We start from the raw sequence: 20,838 nt of genomic DNA, 5'->3' as shown, positions 1-20,838 counted from the left end.
AACTCTATTTGTCTTCCTAGCAACTTACTATAATAGGCTATTTCCAAACTACGGTTTGGGTGTGTACATAACTGTGTAAGCGTAGTTACAGGGTTTGTATTTCCTTCCTATTTGCTCCTTGTGGGTTCGCCACTTCGCTTATCACGAAAGTGTTACAACAGCCCTGTGCACTTGCAGGTCATCAACTGTGCTGCCCCATTTTACGACAATTTCATGCTAGAAAGTATGACCTTTATCGGGGAGATTGTTGTAAAGTTTTAGTGTTTTGACTCTCCCAAGTGCATTATGACCATTTGGTGAGAAATCCTCATAGATTGACGCTCATTTCACACACGGTCACTAATAAAAAGGTTAGAATCGAAATATATTTCTTCTAGTTTATAAAAACGTGCCTACTTGTATTTTATAAAAATATCCCTTACTCAAACGATCCCACAAGAATACATGAGAAATATTAGAAACTAAAAATTACTACATTGTAGTTTATAGAAATCAATGCCAACACACTTGAAAAAATTACCAAACTTCTCTAAGCAGATGCAACAATAAGTCAGAGGACATCTTCCTTTCACCGTCCAGAAAACGTGCCTACTCCTGTCAGCAGCCCACTAGTATCACCAGACTGGAAGGAGCTCTCGTCGTTGCTGACACCAGATATCATCATCTCGAACTGCTTTCGAATTTCTGTATCCATGGATTTCTTAGACTGGGGAATCCCGGAAATAGAGTGCTTTTCGCTTGAAACCGTCGGTAGCCACACTTTGAGCCTTGAAACAACCTCGGTCATGGTCGGCCGGTCGATGGAAGCATTTTCGACGCAGTTCAAGGCAATGTCTACGGCACTCTCAACAGAACTGGCATCATACTGGTCCAATAGCCTCTTGTCTACAATATCGTGAATGCTTCCCTTAGCTATATTTTGGCGCACCCAATTCGGTAGATGGGCGGTTTGAGGTTCCATTAATACTGGGGGCTGGCCAGTGATGATCTCCAAGAGGACAATGCCAAAGCTGTAAACATCTGTCTTGACAGTGAGTTGGAAAGTTGCATGGTACTCAGGGTCGAGGTAGCCAAGAGTGCCAGCAGCAACAGTTGATATGTGTGTGTGAGCATCGTTAAAAGCCCGCGAAAGCCCAAAGTCCGATATTATTCCCACCAGGTTCTTGTCCAGAAGAATGTTTGGGGTCTTCACATCTCTGTGCACTATTGATGGTGTGCATAACTCATGTAGATACTCTAATCCTATAGATTATTAAAACTTGTAGTTCGTCAATAGGCACATACATACATGACCTAAAGGAAAATACACAACTGAAATGCGGACCTTGTGCAGCATCAAGTGCAATATGAAGTCGTTGTTCCCAATTCAAACTACATATGTCTCCTGCATTAGTTGATACCAAATTAATGTATGTGTCGTTTGATAAATGCTAGGTATTTTAAAATTTTCGCATATTTAAACTAGCAAATGGTGGTTACAAACACAATGATTAACCATAGTAACAATTGGTATACTAATATCTAAGACATGCATAAACATGCACTTTGACCTTCAAGATACCACTGATTTTCCTATTCTTCATAGAGCATTTATATATACAAATCCGATTAACAATCGAACCAAGCTACTAAAGTATTGTTGTAATACATACCTCTCTACTTGCTTTGTTTCTTACTACCTTTGAAAGATATATATATATATTTATAATTTGAGATTATCTTTCAATGGTTATGAACGTATGACTCTAAGACTGTAATTGTGGTGCCGTCACTTTGTTAGAAAAATATTGATGTCCATGTGATGGTGATGACATTAAAAGAATATCTGAAATCCGGTCTAGCAACTCAACCATATAGACTAAAAGCCATAATAGTTTAGGAAATCAACTACTACATCCGTATCGGTGTATAAGTCATTCGCATAGTTCTAGGTCGACAATTTACCTATCTAAATATGTATTATATGTGACAAAAAATATATATTTAGAAACTACATCTGTGTACAAATCTAGTGATATACTTTTAATGACATATAACACATATTTAATTCCTCAAATCGATGACCTAGAACTACGCGAATGGCTTACACACCGAGACGGAGGGAGTAAACCTTTAACATGGATAGTTGAACACGTAAATCCTGATTATACTACCATATCAAAGCTAGAGTAGTTTGATTTTAGAATTTTATTTTATACTTAAGACACATGTAAAATTTTATGTTATGCTATGGAACACAATATATTGATAAAATTTGCAAAGTAAGTGATTCCCACTGCTTAGTGAAAACTATTTGCATCTCGGTAGTTGTGTAGTTTTTGGTTTTGTAGGCAGTAGAACCATGAAATGGTTAATTTGGTTTTAATACTGAACATATTTTGGGTTTACTTGACTCATTTGATTTAATTGACTTCAGGTCCATTTGATTTTTGTAGCATCTAAATATAACTTACTGGAATAACTAACTGCAGCTGCAAGTTAGGTTTGTTGTACCTAAGTCAGCTATGCTTGACAAGAACGTTAGTAAAAGTTAAGATACAAACCTCCCCTTAGAAGTTGTTGAAGATTTCCACCGGGCATGAAGTCATAAACGAGTGCTAGGCACTTCTTGTTCTGGCAATATCCTTTTAAAGTCACGAGATTCTTATGATGAACTTTGGACAAGGTTTGCACCTGCGATAGTCGATATAGTTACCAGCATTTCTAGAGTTGAAGCCACATGCTTCATCTGGTGAACTAACATCGTGGAATTTGCAAATGCACGATGAGGGTATCCTCTTTATAGTGTGTTGAATATGTTAAAAATCAATAGGGGTTTTGTAGACATTCATATGAAAGAACAAAATTCAATCCTATATATAACATCATGTTAATATTCATGGTTATTGCATCTACGTATCTCTAGCCTTTAAACTCTATTTTTTATATCTTAGTTTTTTGTATATAACAAATGTAGGTTGTGGAAATGGTTTTATATAACTTGCATACTTTAACTTTGTCTTGGACAAAATAGTCATGTGGCCTAGTTGGATCCGTATTGTACCTCAGGGAGGAAGTCCTTTGACTCTGCTATTGATGTCTCCATGAGCACTTTAACAGCTACCTCATCACCATTTTCCAGTATGCCATGATAAACAATACCAAAGCCTCCTTTTCCAACGATTGTTTGGAAGTTGTTTGTTATGAGCTTCAACTCCGCATATGTGAACCGTCTAATGTCAATATGTAGGGGATTTTCCTCTTCATACATAGCATAATCCTCATTGTATGTTGACTTCTCTACAAGGTGAAGAGGGTTTGTTTTCATGCAAGCTTAGGTCTAGAATTTCTGTGAAATTTGCACCACCTTCGCATTGATGGAAGGAAATTTAAAGTGTATAGTTTTATTTTACCTTTCCAAAATAACTTCCAGAGTATGCACATTCCTACTACGAGTGATATCAGTATCACGGGAACTATCACTGCGATGAGCAAGATAGGTGTGGTTTTCCTCTTCTTCGTATTATCTAAGCAGTATGTATCTTTTTTGTTTGAGCATATAGGATTGCCTTCTAATCTAATGAGACAATTAACAACATACATCAAAATCAGCTCAAATATCTTAGCTGCTCTACAAAGTTAGGATTATAACATCAGTCTATTTTCAAAGATGACTAATTTGCAAATAGTTCTTGTACAAAACTCAACCCTTGGAATGAACAAACTACATGATTTCTAAACCATGTGGAGTTACTACTAGGTCCTTAGCTTCCTCCCATTTTAATAGACCTAGATGATAAAGCATGTATATATATATTGGATGCCAATGCACGTAATTAAGGGCATGTTTGGATCGATAAATGCGCGGACGAGCTTTCGGTGCACCCAAGTTGGCCACCATAACTTTAACTAGATGATGCCCCGAGCATTGTTGCGGGAGTCTTTGTAAAATAGATGCATAAATAGATGTTAAAAGCCAAAAACTATTGTGAAAACAAATTTAAGAATGCTCTCGGTCAAACGGGGTGTTAAAAGACTAAAACTATTGAAAACAATAAAGTATATGAAGCATGTAACATAATGTTATATAAAAAGGGAAATCTATTCGATTGAAGTCAAACATGGTGCCATTTTTATCAAAAGTGTGTAACATGACCTACATAGATTTGCCCCAAGCGTCTAACGTACAAATATATGTAGTTCATGGTACAAAACAACAAAAATGTGTAACATGACAGTCTATGTTGAAAATTAGTGAAACAAATCCATGCATGATTGCTGAGGTGGCATGGTTGCATGAATAGATTAGTGCACAAATTGTAACTTGTGACCACATACATGTCTTGATGATGTGGCATAGCTCCATGAAAAGGAAAAATAGATAGTGGGTTGTAACTATCTAAGAATAGAGGATTTGCCAAGAGTTTATGTATACGACAAGTGGAGTTGTTGTCGCATGGTGCTAGAAAAGTGTGATACACGACAAGTATGGCACTAGCCAAACAGCGGGCAGAGAAAGGCAAACTCACATCTAATTTAACAAAGGACGCCGATAAGTGCCACACGTGTGGGCGTTAGAGAGTCTGCCCACACATTTTGTGTGGTGTATAAGAGGAACAGTCCACACATCTACGTGTGGACAAAACAAGTAATGCCCACACATCTCTTTTTTTCCCTCCCGATCCCTCTCACACACGTGCGTGTGGGCGAAAATAGATAGCGCCCACACGCCCCGTACGTCAGGCCTCGTACCTCGTGGTCCCGCACGCCCCGCGTGACAGTCACCGCGCGCCCGCAGTTGCCATGGTCCAGACCCTCGTCCATGTTCGTTTAACTGCAGTTGCCATGTCGCTGAACTACGGTTGCCATGTCGGACAACTACAGTTGCCATGGTTGCTCAACTGCAGTTGCCATATCATGTCAAAAGTTCCAAATGCCATTTTTTAGCAACTGCGGCTGTTGCCATGTATGGTCTGGTTTACTATAGTTTCCATGATTTGAAAACTTTAGGGGTTTTCCACCTACTAACACTAGGCAGTTGCCATGTATGGTCTGGTTTACTACAGTTGCCATGATTTGAAAACCTTAGGAGTTGCCACCTACTAACACTACGCAGTTGACGTGTAGCGCTAAAAAAGACATGGCAAAAGAACATGTTCGGGTAAAAAAGAGAGAGTTGTCATCTGCTTACAAGCACACTAAGGCAGTTGTCGTGTACCCTGCAAAATACATGGCAACTGAGATGTTCGGGTAAGAAAAAAGAGAGAGTTGCCACCTGCTTATAAAGCACACTAGGGCAATTGCCATGTGCACTGCAAAACACATGGCAAGTGGCAACTTGGGTGTGGGAGATGAGACGGGCGTGTGGGCGAAATGGCAAATGCCCACACACCAGCCCTTGTGCGTGAGTGGAAAGTGGCGTGTGGGCAAACTGCTGAACGCCCACACACCAGCCCCTCCTGTGTGGTGAAACGGCCGTGTGGGCGACCGGGTGAATGCCCACACACCAACCCAGTCCTACGTGGCACTAGAAACATGCCAAGATTCGTGCGCTCACAAACGGACGCGGATCCACGCGTGTGGGCGAGATGCAAACGCCCACACGTGTGGGCGTTAGACTTTTCGTTTAACAAATGCACTTACAGTAATGTGCAAAGGTTGTTTCTAAACCTAATTTTTTCTATGATAACCAAACTTAGCTTGAGCTTAATTCTTTTCAGGTGCAGTTGTTTAGTTCATTCGAGAAAATCTAATAAGAAATTGTGCAACAAAGCATGCCAAACCTTAAGTCCAGCTGACCGGCCTGGACTCGTTGAAGAATAGAATCAGGGATTGGTCCGTCTAGCTTGTTATTTGACAAGTTACTGAAAAATAATAGTTAGAATCATTCATCTAAAATTTATATCATCAGCCATAGATGTAATCAGAGACTTACAGAACTTTAAGTGAATTTAGTTGATAGTCTGGAATAGCTCCCGTCAGATTGTTGTGTGATAAATCCCTACATACGTTTTCTTCTTAGGATCACGAAATACGACAACGTATTCTTTCTAGCCTATCAATATTATGTTGTGGGCACCACTTACAAGTTCTGTAATGATGTCATGTTCATGAATGATATGGCAAGTCCACCACCTAGTCCACTGCTAGAAAGATTGCTGTAAAAAAACTAATGTTAATTCATGTACCTTTAATTAAGTGACAGCATTGAGCTAACATGTATTTTCAAAGAATATGTAAATGTCCTTCTGTGGTTCAGTTTTATACTAGCTTCTTTCAATATTTCTACTGAATTACATGTATTTTCAAGATCTTAGGACATGGGGTCAGGTTTATCCATTCTGATATATTTATTACAAACAAAAAAAAGAACATATCTGCTGCAGCATGCCAACGAAAAGGTAACTTCTGTGGAGCGTTAAATTACTTAAGGTTGATGCAATGTAATGCACTTTAAATCTTTAAAAGATTGAGTTGCAATGTTTAGATTCTGACACCCGGTGAAAAAAAACGGATCGAGAATCCGTCGGAATGATTTGACTTCACAAATCACCCTCCCCTCCTGCCAGGCACGGGCCTCAGGGTCGGGCCGTGGTGCTGAGTTGTGGGTGGCGGAGACGCAAGTTGTGGGCGGCTGCGTGAAGGGGCTGCAGCGGCGGTGGTGCGTGGTGGGCTTCGACGGCGACAGACGGCCAGATCTGGGCCCAGGCGGCACGGGCTGATTGTGGCGCGACCTGTGGGCATCCACCCCTGTTGTGCCAGTGGTTGGTGGTGGTGGAGGCACAGCGGCAGTGGCAGGTGGGCGTGCTGGTCAGTCTCCAGGCGTTCCGCCGGCTGGGCGACGGCGGCAGTGCAGATTGTCTCCCCGGTGAGTATCTTGGCGATTGGCGGAAGTCCTTGGGGTTCTCCTTGTAGGTTGCCGGGTCTGCGTCGGTGGCTTTGCGCTTTTCTTCGTCGTCCGTTGAGGTGGGACGGCACAGGGGTGTGTCCGGTTGGGAGGTTGGCTAGAGGGATGGGCGCCGCGACGTGCTCGGGCCACCCGTCACTAACACAGAGGTGTGCCGGTCCGGATGCGTCCGCTCCCCCACTTCCCCATATCCCCAGCCACATGCGTGTTGTTGCGGCTCCGGCAATGTTCAAGGCGTGACCTATGCTGCGGTCGTCGGTCAGGGGTGTCCTTTTGGTACAAAGCAGATCTTTTTGGATTGTCTTGGGTGTGTTTGGATGATGGACGGGGAGGTCTGCAATCTGCATCGTCTCCAAGTAGTTTGCTTGGTTGTCGTCCGAGTGGTGTGACGGTGTCCGGCACCTTTGTATCTTGCTTTGGGTGTGTGGTGTTGTGTGCCGTGGTGACGTGTGTTTGTATCAGTTCGCTCGGATGTCTGTTGTTATGGTTGCTTTATAATATAAAGCAGGAGAAATCCTTTTTAGGTAATGTTTAGATTCTGATTTAATATGATACAAGTCTTGGTTATGTACTTACACCGTTACAATCCTCGGAATCTGGTTGCTCTTAGAGTAGTCACAAGTCAATCCTTTCCAGGAATACTCTATTGGGGAGCATGGATCTCCATTCCAGCTTGTCCGTGCCAAATTGTATTGTGCCTTGACGTCTTTCATGTACTTTACTACAACAGCGAAAGACAAGGGTAAATATATGGACGGCATAAAGTAGCTGTATTAGATTACCTTAAGAAGCACATTATTTAAGCAGTACTTCTTCCGTTTCTAAATATAAGCCCTTTTAGAGACTCCAATACGGATTACATACGAAGCAAAATAAATGAATCAACACTCTAAAATATGTCTATATACATCCGTATATAGTCCGTGTTGAAATCTGTAAAAGGTCTTCTATATATTTAGAGATGGAGGGAGTAGAAGTGTAGAACTGACTAAATTGAACTAGTAATTCATTTATCAACTAGGGTTTTCCAACGGCACATTAGCATTATTTGACCTTTAAAAGATGGTATGCTCTGGAATTGAGTGTGCAACCTGTTGATAAACTTGATCCTTATTACTTAACTGAAGATCGTGACGATGTGGAATAGAGCCAGTGAGGTCATTAGCATTTGTCAAATACATGACGTTCATGTGAATCTGCTGCTAAATACGTACTCGTGACAAATGTGTGATGCACGTGCAGTATATACATTAATCTTACCATCATCAGAGTCGGTGGTGAGATTCTTCATCAAAACAAGCGAGTACAACTCCAACGCATTGATGAGTGGCGGAAGACTCGAGCCGGCCGTCTTGTTTAAGATGAAGTATGCGTCGCCCTTCTGCGCGAAAAGCCCGCTCTTGTACATGCTGTCCACCTTTAATCGTGACGGGGAAAAACCTGGGAACAGCCCTTCACCGGCGCTGTAAATATTGAACCTCCTGTTCGGGTTGCTCCCGTTTAGCTCGGTGAAGTGAAAGATCGAGAGAATCTGTAGGGTTTGAGCGTCTTTATTGGCTCCCGATGACTCGCTGATTATTATGGAGGAATTGTTTGCGTCTATGCTCATGGCATTCTGCAAGATGGCGGATGGCACCCTGAAGTCGTTGTTGCCTGGGAGGTTCTCCAAGTTATTGCTGGTGTTCAGGCTGATATAGGGGTAGTGCTGGACTTCCGTCCTTTTCCCAGAATAGCTTTCCCAGAAACGGTCATAATTATCCGTTGGGTATCTTCATCGCACACAGAATGAAAAACAGATAAATAGCTAGCACAATATTATTCTAATCTGTTAGTATTTACTTGAAAGCTAATTGCTGTAGGATCTAGCAATCCCAATATTACTCCCTCCGTTTTTATTTACTCCGCATATTAGAGTTGATTAAAGTCAAACTTTGTAAAATTTGACAAAATTTATAGAAAAAAATATAAATATTTAGCATAACAAATCTATATGATGTGGAAGTACATTCAACAACAAATCTAATGGTATTTGTTTGTTATTGCATATATTAATATTTTTGTCTATAAACTTTGTCAAAATTTGTAAAACTTGACTTTAACCAAAACTAATATGCGGAGTAAATAAAAACAGAGGGAGTACTTTTTGTTAGAAGTAATTGCGGAATCAGGAAACAAAGAAGTAGGAAACACTCTTAAATGTGCCAACCTAGCAAAATGAATTTAAGACAACCATTGACAGGCATATTTTAGATACAATCCAAAACTAGTATTATGGATATGGCAGACTTGTCTCACCTTGTGACATAGTCGGTGATGTTGCCAAATCTGAATCGAATAAAGTAGCTGACTGACACAGAAGTATTGACAAAAGGGTACATGGTATCTAGTAGTGGCCTCAGCTCCAAAGAAGATATGAAAGGAGTCCCGGAACCGAAGTTTACCAGGCAAACGGACACGGAGCTGCCTGTAGCAACGGTGAGCACCTCCTTCCATACCGCTTTATCTGTGGGAAAATTTGACAAGTCCACCGAATCCCAGAAATTGACGCCGATATGGAGCCCAAACCGAAACAGGGACCCGTCCTGAGTCTTGTTCAACCTATCATAGTTGCCATAAGTAAATATGGCCCTCAACAGATACTTCTTGCCTGGGGTGGATGGCAGTGTATAACAATTCCTTGAACCAACAGGGAAGCTCCTCAGGGTGTTTTGGTTATCATCTGCTGTGCTAGCCATGAACTCTGGTAAAACCTCGTGCTTCTCACCGCTCTCGACAAATTCATCGTCAGAACCGTACCGTAGATTTAAGTTGGCGTCAGGGTAGGCACTGAAGTTTTTCAATCCACAATCGATGTTTATGAACCCTGCACGAACGCACAGAACGACGTATCATTATCATGTGTTTCAACTTAAAGGTCTACAAAGCAATGATCACGGCATATGCGGCGGCTATACATGCAATAGCTAGTAAAAAAAAATCTGATTTATGAGATTTCAGCCATGTGAGAATGTTTTAAGTTGCACGCGGAAGAAAACTGAATTGTGCGTGCAGAAATCAACAAGGGAACCCTAGGAGGACATGATTTGAAAATTACCGGGAGGAGGCTGGGCTCGGACTTGAATCGCCATGACCAGGATGAGAAGCAGCGCAAAGATCCATGTCAGCTTTGTACCGAAGCCGATCGCCATGTGGTGCTCTAAGGTTATTGGGATGTGTGAAGCAAGAAACAAACGTGTGCTGTTATATAGCAGAGAGAAACACAACTACCACTGTTTGGTAGTGTGATACCGGCCGGTTTGGTTGACCAGACTCGGCGCTGGATGCACAATGCAGAGGAGCCAAAAACCGGTTTGCTCATCATTAGGCCGGCCGGCAACTTTCCCCATTCCAAACTCTAACGAGGTGCAATCATGGCAGGAAAAAGAATAACAACTTGCAAGGGCAGTTTCCACGATGCTGCGCTCACGAACCCGGCTACAGGCTGATATAAGAATGAGCAATAGCGCATGTCTCAGTCTCTGACGTCAACAGGAAGGTTTTATTTCCACGCGATCTCATCATCGGCATGTATGTGGTCGCATGTCGTCGATGGCGCTCGGTCGCATGTCCAATAGTCACAAACACGATACGGGCATAGTGGGACAATATAGTAATCATAAGATTGTATGATGCCTAATCCGTGGGAGGGCCAACCCTAAGATCATGTTGTCATTCATGTCAGGTAGAAGTATCCCTCGCCATGTTCTCCAAGCATGTATACACCTCTTTCAACAGGCCTCGTTTCTCCACACGGTGTAGAGACGACCATAAACAAATCATACCGGTACATCTGTAGATAACCTATGTAAGAGAAATGCTCTTATTATTAAAAATCTTGTCATTTCTACATACCTACTGCGGCCAAATAATGGCAAGCGTTCACACCCCGAGGAGAATTTTAAACTTGTGGTCAATCTCATATAACCAGTTGCCAAATATATTAAAAATACTACGTGAAGGATACAAGTCAGAAGCTACTTGGATGAACAACCATATAAAACGAGCTAATTTGCATTGGAAAAATAAGTGTTTTATTGTTTCGTCGTGCTGCGAGCGGAGACTTCCTATTTACAAGCGTACACAACCACCGCAGTCTCGATCGAGCTGGAGACCCGCGTGCATGTTGAGCCTGCGACGACTTCCTTGCTTCTTAGATGAAGAGGCACGAAGTGGCTAGCTTTTAAATTAATAAAGCCCACAAGGTTCACATGTTACAGCTTAGGTTCCTGTGGATCCCAGGTTACAGTAAGGATCGTAAACAATCTGGAATGAGTTCAGCCCTTACACTAATTCAATAGAAAAGCCATCTGAAAGCATAAGTAGAGGAAATGGTTGAAACCGGCTCGCAGGTAACTTGTACAGGTGACACAGCTCCGTGACCAGCATTTCGATGATGGTGCAGTCCTCGGGCTTGGAGAGAGGCCCCCATTGATGTAAGAGAAAACCAATTTTGAAGAAGCAATCAGCGGGTTGCCGCGGAAAAATATCAGCGATGGCGAACTTGATTCTAATGTTTCAGAGAGCCCAACAAAGAACGGGAAAAAGAAGCCACACAAAAGTCTTCCCTTTCCCAGAGAGGGCTAATAAAATTACCCAGAACGGGAAAAAGAAGTAACATAAACTCACAAAGGTCGTCTGCACTTAGAGTGGAAAACTGCGATGGGGGGTCAATCCGGAGGGCATCTTGCTTTAGGTTGGGCTGAAAAAATGTTCTTATGGGCTAACCTACCACAACCACGTGGAAAAGTCCATTCGCGAAAGGGCGTTCGGTGAAAGTCAAAGGGCTAGATCTCCGGGTGAACCGGGCTAGGGTTAGGCCGCTCAGGGGCCTTCGAGGAGTAGCAATGCCACCAAAACATCACGTTGGGTCCTCATACATGTCTTAAAGTGTGGTGGCATGATTAAAGAGGCAATGCGCACCTCCGGAGTGTGACCACCTTCACGGACCGCGATAACATCGAAGTAACGTTCGGCAAGTTTGTTGTTGCATGAATATTCCTGAATAGTCAGAATGTGACAATTTTGTGAAATTTTGACACAACACAAAAATAGTGGCTATAGGCTATGTGGTAATTTCTCATAGTTTAGAGATGCAGAACTATCTGGAAAAAAAAATCCTATTTATTGATTATTCCTTACATGTCTACAAGTGTGGTGGGGCTCTTCGGGTTAGCACTCCCACCAAAACTTGCTTTGGGTCCTCACACATGCCTGAAAGTGTGATGGGATGCACTAGTAGAAAAAGGGCCTTCAGTCCCGGTTCATAAGGGCCTTTAGTCCCGGTTCTGGAACCGGGACTAAAATGTCGGTACTAATGCCTCTCCCTTTAGTCCTGGTTCAATCCAGAACCGGGACTAAAGGGCGCGGCCACGTGGAGCTCCACCTTTAGTCCCGGTTGGTAACACCAACCGGGACTAAAGGAAATTTTATGATTTTTTTTTTGAATTTTTTTTTGAATTTTTTTTATTTTCAAATTTCTGAATTATTTTAACCTCTAGTCTGTAATCACCACCCCTCATCACTTCTCAATTTATCCTCTAATCACCCCTCATCATTCCAAATCATCTAACTTCCCGAACAGTCACCCATCCTCCCACTCCCCCAGCTTGAGCACGCTTAACTTCCGGGTTCTATTCTCCCTCGCTCCAAGTCTGCACTTGTTGTTTTCCTGACAATACTAAGATGTCAATCCTATTAACCTTCAGGAATTTTGCTTGAGCATGAAGTGACACATTTCATAGTTTTATTTTGAAACTATTGTTTTAAAAAACAATAATTATTTAGTAACACTAATATTTCTTGAATAATTAGTTTAACCATTGTTTGACCACAGTTTGACCACAGTTTGACCAGATTTGACCAAAATTAAAATAACTGAAATAATTATTTAGTAACACTAATATTCTAGAATAATTAGTTTGACCATTGTTTGACCACAGTTTGCCCACTGTTCGAATTTTTTTCGATTTTTTTCACTCTAGATCTTAAAAGCCCCGTAACTTTTTTTCTATTAGGTTTTTGAGGATTTTGAAAATGTTTAACGGGGTTCCCCCCGTTAAATTCGGATGTAACTTTTTGAGTAGATGATTTTTCATATAAAAAACTTTTTCATCCGAGTTAGTATGCAAGAGTTCTTCAACTAATGGCCTTAGGTACACATCAATGTCATTGCCGGGTTGCTTAGGGCCTTGGATGAGAACTGGCATCATAATGAACTTCCGCTTCATGCACAACCAAGGAGGAAGGTTATACAAACATAGAGTCACAGGCCAGGTGCTATGGTTGCTGCTCTGCTCCCCAAAAGGATTAATGCCATCTGCGCTTAGACCAAACCATACGCTCCTTGCGTCATCTGCAAACTCCTTCCCGTACTTTCTTTCGATTTTTCTCCACTGCGACCCGTCAGCGGGTACTCTCAACTTTCCGTCTTTCTTACGGTCTTCTCTGTGCCATCGCATCGCCTTGGCATGCTCTTTGTTTTGGAACAAATGTTTCAACCATGGTATTATAGGAGCATACCACATCACCTTGGCAGGAATCTTCTTCCTGGGGCGCTCGCCCTCGACATCACCAGGGTCATCGCGGCTGATCTTATAGCACAATGCACCACATACCAGGCAAGCGTTCAAATCCTCGTACTCACCGCGGTAGAGGATGCAATCATTAGGGCATGCATGTATCTTCTGCACCTCTAACCCTAGAGGGCAGACAGCCTTCTTTGCTTCGTACGTACTCTCGGGCAATTCGTTGTCCTTTGGAAGCATATCCTTTATCATTACCAGCAACTTTCCAAATCCCTTGTCAGATACACCATTCTCTGCCTTCCATTGCAGCAATTCCAGTGTGGTGCCCAGCTTTTTCTTGTCACCTACGCAATTCGGGTACAACAATTTTTTGTGATCCTCTAACATGCGCTGCAACTTCTTCTTCTCCAAATCACTTGCGCAGTTTCTCTTTACATCGGCAATGGCCCGACCTAGATCATCAACGGGCTCATCTGATGCCTCTTCTTCAGCTTCTTCCCGCATTGCCGGCTCAGCTTCTTCCCGCATTACCGGCTCAGCTTCTTCGTCCATTGTTGTATCATCGTATTCAAGGAACCCATGGCCAGGATAGCTGTCGTCGTCCTCTTCTTCTTCATTGTCTTCCATCATAACCCCTCTTTCTCCGTGCTTGGTCCAAACATTATAGTGGGGCATGAAACCGGACTTAAACAGGTGGACGTGAATGGTTCTTGACGTAGAGTAATTGTGACCATTCTTACAGAGAGCACATGGACAAGGCATAAAACCATCCGCCCGCTTGTTTGCCTCAGCCGCAAGTAGAAAAGTATGCACGCCCTCAATGAACTGGGGAGAGCATCGGTCATCGTACATCCATTGCCGGCCCATCTTCATTACACAACACCGAATAGACCAAATTAATACAAGTTCATACATAAAGTTTATACAACACTTAAATGCAACAAACAAATAACTCTCTAGCTAAAGCATTTAAATGCAACAACAAATACGATCAAGATCACAACTAAGGTAACAATGGATCCAACAGCATAATGATACCAAGCCTCACTATCGATGGCATATTTTCTAATCTTTCTAATCTTCAAGCGCATTTTCTCCATCTTGATCTTGTGATCATCGACGACATCAGCAACATGCAACTCCAATTCCATCTTCTCCCCCTCAATTCTTTTCAATTTTTCTTTCGAGTACTCGTTTTCTCTTTCAACTAAATTTAACCTCTCGACAATAGGCACGAACCGGGACCAATGGTTGTGGGCCAGGAGCGAAGCCCATTGGTCCCGGTTCATCCCACCAACCGGGACCAAAAGGTCCAGATGAACCGGGACCAATGGCCCACGTGGCCCGGCCGGCCCCCTGGGCTCACGAACCGGGACCAATGCTCCCATTGGTCCCGGTTCTGGACTGAACCGGGACTAATGGGGTCACCCGGCCTGGACCAAAGCCCCCTTTTCTACTAGTGATGCTTAAGTAAGCAATACACATCTCCAAAGGGTGACCCCCTTCACGGACGGCACTGTCATCTGCACTTAGAGTGGGAAACTGCGACGAAGGGTCAAGCCAGAGGACATCTTGTGATAGGTTGGGCTCAAAATTCATTTTAAAATGGTCCTATGGACTAACCTACCACAACCAGGTGAAAAGTCCATTGGTCAAAGGCCGTCCGGTGAAAGTGAAAGGGCTAGATGGGCTATGGTTAGGCCGCTCAAAGGCTTTCGGGGCTAGCAATGCCACCAAAACATAGCGTTGAATCCTCATACATGTCTTAAAGTGTGGTGGGAAGATTAAAGAGGCAATACACAGCTCCGAAGTGTGACCCCCTTCACAGACGGTGATAACACTGAAGTAACGTTCGCCAGGTTTGTTATTGCGTGAATATTCCTGAATATTCAGAATGCGACAATTTTCTGAAATTTTTACACAGTACAAACACAGTAGCTATAGCCCATGTGGTTATTTTTCATATTTGTTAGAGCTGCAGAAGTATCTAATTTTTCTCTCTTTACAGATTGTTCTTCGCATGTCTACAAGTGTGGTGGGGGGTGGTCTTCGGGGGTTAACAATCCCACCAAAACTTGCCTTCATACATGTCTGAAAAGGTGGTGGGATGTTTAAATAGGCAATACATAGCTTCAGAGTGTCACCCCCACTAGTAGAAAAAGGACCTTATGTGAGACACATTAGTCCCGGTTCGATTTTGGCCCGGTACTAATGGTACCATTAGTCCCGGTTTGAACGGCTATGCATTAGTGCCGGTTCGTGTTGAACTTTTAGTACCGATTCGTGCCACGAACCGGTACTGAAGGGGTGGTGGCAGGCTGGCGTCAGGCCGGGGCCCCACGAGCTCCTTTAGTAATGTTTTGTGCCACAAACCGGCACTAAAGGGGTCTAACCTATAGTCCCGGTTGGAGACACAAACCGGGACTATAAGGCAATTTTCAAACTCTACCCCCCTGGTGTATCGCCATTTCAGTTTTGAAAAAAACAAAAGAAAATGATAAAAACTTCAAAAATTAAAATCCTTCGAGATGTAGTTATGTTACTACATCTACAAGTTAGGAAAATTTAAAAACTTAAATTTGGACGTGTTTTGCAAAAAAGTGTGATGAAAAAGTAAAACGACTATATCTTTTGCATACTATGTCGAAAAAAAACGTATAATATATCAAAATGTTCGGCACAAAAATCCACTGTAGGCCTGTTTGCAAATTTTTAGAATCCTCAAATTCTAAAAGGAAAAAAAGATATGCTCAAATTTTAGTTTTTTTTGAATTTTGGTCAAACTATGGTCAAACTACTTATTCAAGAAATATTAGTGTTACTAAATAATTATTCAAGAATATTAGTGTTACTAAATAATTATTTCATTCTTTTGAATTTTGGTCAAATTTGGTCAAATGGTGGTCAAACTACTTATTCAAGAAATATTAGTGTTACTAAATAATTAATGTTTTTTAGAATAATAGTTTCAAACTCAAACGGTTAAACGTGTGACCTAATGCTCAAGCTAAACTCCTGAGGGTTTATAAGATTGATAGCTTACTATTGTCAGGAAAACAACAAGTGCAGACTTGGAAACTAGGGGGAATAGAACTCTGAAGTTAAGCGTGCCCAGGCTGGAGTAGTGAGAGGATGGGTGACCGGCCGGGAAGTTAGATGATTTAGAATGAGTGATCCACACTTGAGCCGTTAAGAGGGGTGATTAGAGACTGAATCATCAAATAATTCAGAAAATTGAAAATTGAAAAATAATCAAAAAAGATTCAAATAAAAAAAAACCTTTAGTACCAGTTGGTGTTACCAACCGGTACTAAAGGTCCCGCATACCACGGCACGAACTCACGCCACGTGGTGGGCCTTTAGTGGCGGTTCGTGCTGAACCGGTACTAAAGGGGGAGCCTTTAGTCTCCACCCTTTAGTGCCGGTTGCAAAACCGGCACTAAAGGCCCTTACGAACCGGTAATAAAGCTCCGTTTTCTACTAGTGCCCCTTCACAGACAACACTGTCATATGCACTTAGTGTGGGAAACTGCCACAGAGGATCCCCAACTTCGTTGCTTCTGATGGCTCTCCTCCCCCCTCCCGCTCTCCTCCCCCTCCTCCTCCCCATGGTCCTACGCCTTTCGGCAACATAGGTCCGTCCTTGCCTCTCCCCTCCCCCATGGCTCCCCTCCGTCTCCGGCGCCGGCCTCTCCTCTCAACGTTCCCCTTCTTCCGTCTCATGGCTCCCCTCCTCGTCCTCTCTCCTTTGGATCTGGTTCTGGTAACACATTCTGGGCCCTTTCTTCGGTTGGGGGCGAGGACGACTCTGACTCCGATTCTGACCTCCCTCCTCTCGCCACGGTCTCTCCTCCTGTCATGATGCCGCCACCGAGGTCGGGGCTGACAGGGCGCGTTCGGAAATTTGCCCCGGGTGGGCGTGGTCGGCCGGTGTTCTCTGATGCCGTGGCTGGACCTGGCTGGATCCAGGTTCGGTGTGGCCGTCGATGGGATCATTCGGGGACGACTTCTTCGCCGGTTTGTGCCGATTTTGGGGTCGCTCCTTTGCGGGTTGGTGGTCTGGCGCGTTCGCCTTGCTCTCCTCCATCCTCGTCGCCGGCGGGCAGGCTGGGTTCGGTGCTGCTGGCGGCGGCCGCCGCTCTCCCCTCGTCCGCAATCCTAGATCGGGTTTCCATGCAGGAGGCTTGTGGGCCCTCTACTCGACCCACTTTGGCCTAGTCTGGGCCGTATGCCCCTATTGGGCCGCCTTCGCTGTCGTCTCCTAGTAATTTTCCCCCCTCCCCATTCTGGGCCCTGGGACTAGCTTGGCCCCAGTTGCCCCCTCCCCCTCTGGCGAGCCTGGCCTGGCTAGCTCCGGATATATATATGGGTCCGCAAGGGCTCTGCCCTCCCCCCCATTTCTAGGGTTTCCTGCATCTCAGTCTGATCTGTGCCGCTTCCGCCTCCGCATCCCACTCTACCGCAGATCCCCTCCCCCTCTACCTCTCTCTCCCCTTCGCGGTTGTGGTGGCCATGGATCGGTCCCGTGGGTCCTCGAGCGAGGCCGTGTCGGGCCAGAAGCGGCGGCGGGAGGATTCGAACGACGGGGCGGCGGATCTGGAGCTCGAGGCGTCCCTCCGCTTGAAGCTTGAGGCCGAGCAGGCGGCTCGGTCGCAAGTGGCCCGTGACCGCGAGGCCTAGGCGGTGGGGCCCGAGTGGCTTCAGAGAGATGAGCGTGCCCGATCGGCGGCGGCGTCTGCAGCGATTTCAGGGTCGGACGCCCCCGGATCTGGCGGATCTGGGGTCGATCGCTGGGAGGCAGCGGCGGCTGGTGGTGGCTCTGGTCCTGGTGCCCGTCCCCCTCCTCCTCCTTCGGCTGGCCTGCTCACCTTGGCTCGTAGCGGTGGTCGGGCTTCTGGACCCTCATCGAGGCTCGGCGGTCGCCTGATGAGGCGTGGGGGTGCTGGATCTGGTTCCTTTGGGCGTCGCTCTCCGGCGTCTGGCCCTAGCTCGTCTTCTAATGCCATGGGCGATCGGATCTTGCCTCCTCCCCCTCCTCCGCCGGCTCGTCCCTCCCTCCACTTCCCCAACCACCTAACCCTAACCTTACTTGCTTCGCCCGCCACCAGCCCAGCCATTTCCAATCCCGTTGCCTCAATCCACCTTTCTGCCTGATCTGCAGAAAAGATGGACACCTTATGGTGGATTGTCAGAATCGTCGCAAGACTGCCTATTTTAAACTCTTCGGTCAAGGTCTCCCTCGGTGTTCATTCTATGCTCTCGATAACGAGATTCCTCAGGTGCATGTGGCCCCTGCGCTCTCCAACGCTGCTATTATTTCCATCAAAGACCACAAAATCTCCCCCAAATCCTCCTGGATGAACTCAAACTGTGGGATGGCGGAGGTTGGGATTGGCAGATCCGACAGCTCTCTGACTTTGACTTTGCCGTGGTTTTCCCCTCCAAGAGTAGCCTCAAGATGATCTGCTCCTGCACTGGATTCACTTTACCTCTCAACCAGTGTCGGTGTCAAAACCGGCGGATCTCGGGTAGGGGGTCCCGAACTGTGCGTCTAAGGATGATGGTGACAGGAGACGGGGGACACAATGTTTACCCAGATTCGGGCCCTCTCTATGGAGGTAATACCCTACTTCCTGGTTGATTGCTCTTGATGAATATGAGTATTACAAGAGTTGATCTACCACGAGATTGTAATGGCTAAAACCCTAAAAGTCTAGCCTGTATGATTGTGATTGCAACTACGGACGAAACCCTCCGGTTTATATAGACACCGGAGGGGACTAGGGTTATACAAAGTCGGTTATAGAGAAAAGGAATCTTCATATCCACACGCCAAGCTTGCCTTCCATGCCAAGGAGTGTCCCATCCAGACACGGGAAATAGTCTTCGGTCTTGTATCTTCACAGCCCATCAATCCAGCCCAGGTCACATAGTCCGGACGCCCGAGGACCTCTTAATCCAGGACTCCATCAGTAGCCCCTGAAATAGGCTTCAATGACGAGGTGTCCGGCGTGCAAATTGTCTTCGGCATTGCAAGGCGGGTTCCTTCTCTGAATACTTCCACACGGTCTTTAACGAACGTGCCTGGCTCTGCAAAACAAGTACCACACACAACCGCAGAGAGTATAATATTTCATGAGTACAATCCGCTGACAACTTTTTGTAGTGTGACATCACGCCACCACCCGGTTTTTATTTCGAACCGTTTTTCGGCCTGCCGCTCCATGTTTCGAGATGTGGTTTTATTGGCACGTCTCGTCGAAGCGGAGATTGTGTCCCCTTATTGCGGGATACTCATCAATACGGGTGTGGGTAATCCAACCGTGTCGTCTGCACGACCCTTGGGAATAGGCGAGTTTTGAGGCGAGTGGGAGGCGCTTGATATTCACTGCCTTTATAAAGAGATAAGGATTCACTCCTTTCACCCACGCCTTCTCTTCCTCTGCCTCTACATTCTCAAGCTCCAGCGCCCAAGCTCTGATCTTTTCCGCCTCAAGGAAGCACTCCGACCATGTCCGGATCCGGAGCGCAAGGCAAGTGGATGGCCTCCTCCATCAAGGAGAAGGACATCAAGAAGCTCCGGGAGGCCGGGTATTTGGCCAAGGAAATCGCCCACCGGCTCCCGGCCAAGGGGCAAATCGTCCCCACCCCGGATCCCAACAAGAGGGTGGTGTTCATGCACCACTTCGTCCGCGGGTTAGGGTTTCCTCTCCATCCTTTCGTCTGCGGACTCATGTTCTACTACGGGCTGGATTTCCATGAACTAGCCCCGAATTCCATCCTCAACATCTCAGCATTTATTGTCGTGTGCGAGGCCTTCCTCCGCATCCCACCCCACTTTGGATTGTGGCTAAATATCTTCAATGTGAAGCCAAAGGTGGTGGGTGGCGAGCACGCAGAGTGCGGGGGCCCCATGGTGAGCAAGATGCCCAACGTCACATGGCCCAAAGGTACTTTTGTGGAGACCGTCAAAGGATAGCAGCAATTGTGGTTCTATATCACAGAGCCTCGCGACGCCACCTGGGCCGTGGCTCCCGAATTCCAGTCTGGCGCCCCGACGCGGATCACCTCCTGGCTAGAGAAGGGCCTGGACTGGTATTCGTCGGACGAGCTGACAGCGCTTCAGACGCGCATTACAAGCATGATCAACAAGAACATCAAGCTTGTCAATGTGATCCAGGTGATGCTAGTTCGTCGGATCCTTCCATGCCAGAGCCGGACTTGCCATTATGGGAGTTTGATCCGGCCGAGCACCAGACCTTGCAACGGTTCTTCGGAAGTATGCACGAAGATGTCTGGAAGGTGCTCTTTAAGGCGAACCAGGCGTGGCCAAAGACAATCAATGATCGCGCGCATGACCTGGCCCATCCCACCAGTTTGGCAAGTATT

At 45.1% G+C, this 20,838-nt stretch overlaps 1 protein-coding gene across 1 annotated transcript; it reads right to left on the bottom strand.

The window, feature by feature from the left end:
* Positions 1-340: 340 nt before the first annotated feature.
* LOC125511671 (putative LRR receptor-like serine/threonine-protein kinase At1g51810) lies at positions 341-10,217 on the bottom strand. The gene is made up of 12 exons (XM_048677094.2): positions 9,981-10,217; positions 9,182-9,749; positions 8,147-8,655; positions 7,463-7,607; positions 6,066-6,137; positions 5,915-5,980; positions 5,763-5,843; positions 3,393-3,556; positions 3,044-3,279; positions 2,544-2,673; positions 1,325-1,384; positions 341-1,242 (listed from the first exon to the last, which is right to left on the bottom strand). Exons 1-12 carry the CDS (start codon positions 10,072-10,074, stop codon positions 569-571), a joined length of 2,799 nt encoding a protein of 932 aa, XP_048533051.2. The 5' UTR covers positions 10,075-10,217; the 3' UTR covers positions 341-568.
* Between the last annotated feature and the right edge of the window lie 10,621 nt (positions 10,218-20,838).

This window comes from Triticum urartu, chromosome 5A (assembly GCF_056163025.1).
Source record: "Triticum urartu cultivar PI428250 chromosome 5A, HENAU_Tu73, whole genome shotgun sequence".
Classification (NCBI taxonomy): Eukaryota; Viridiplantae; Streptophyta; class Magnoliopsida; order Poales; family Poaceae; genus Triticum; species Triticum urartu.
This window is presented reverse-complemented; position numbering and strand designations above follow the sequence as displayed.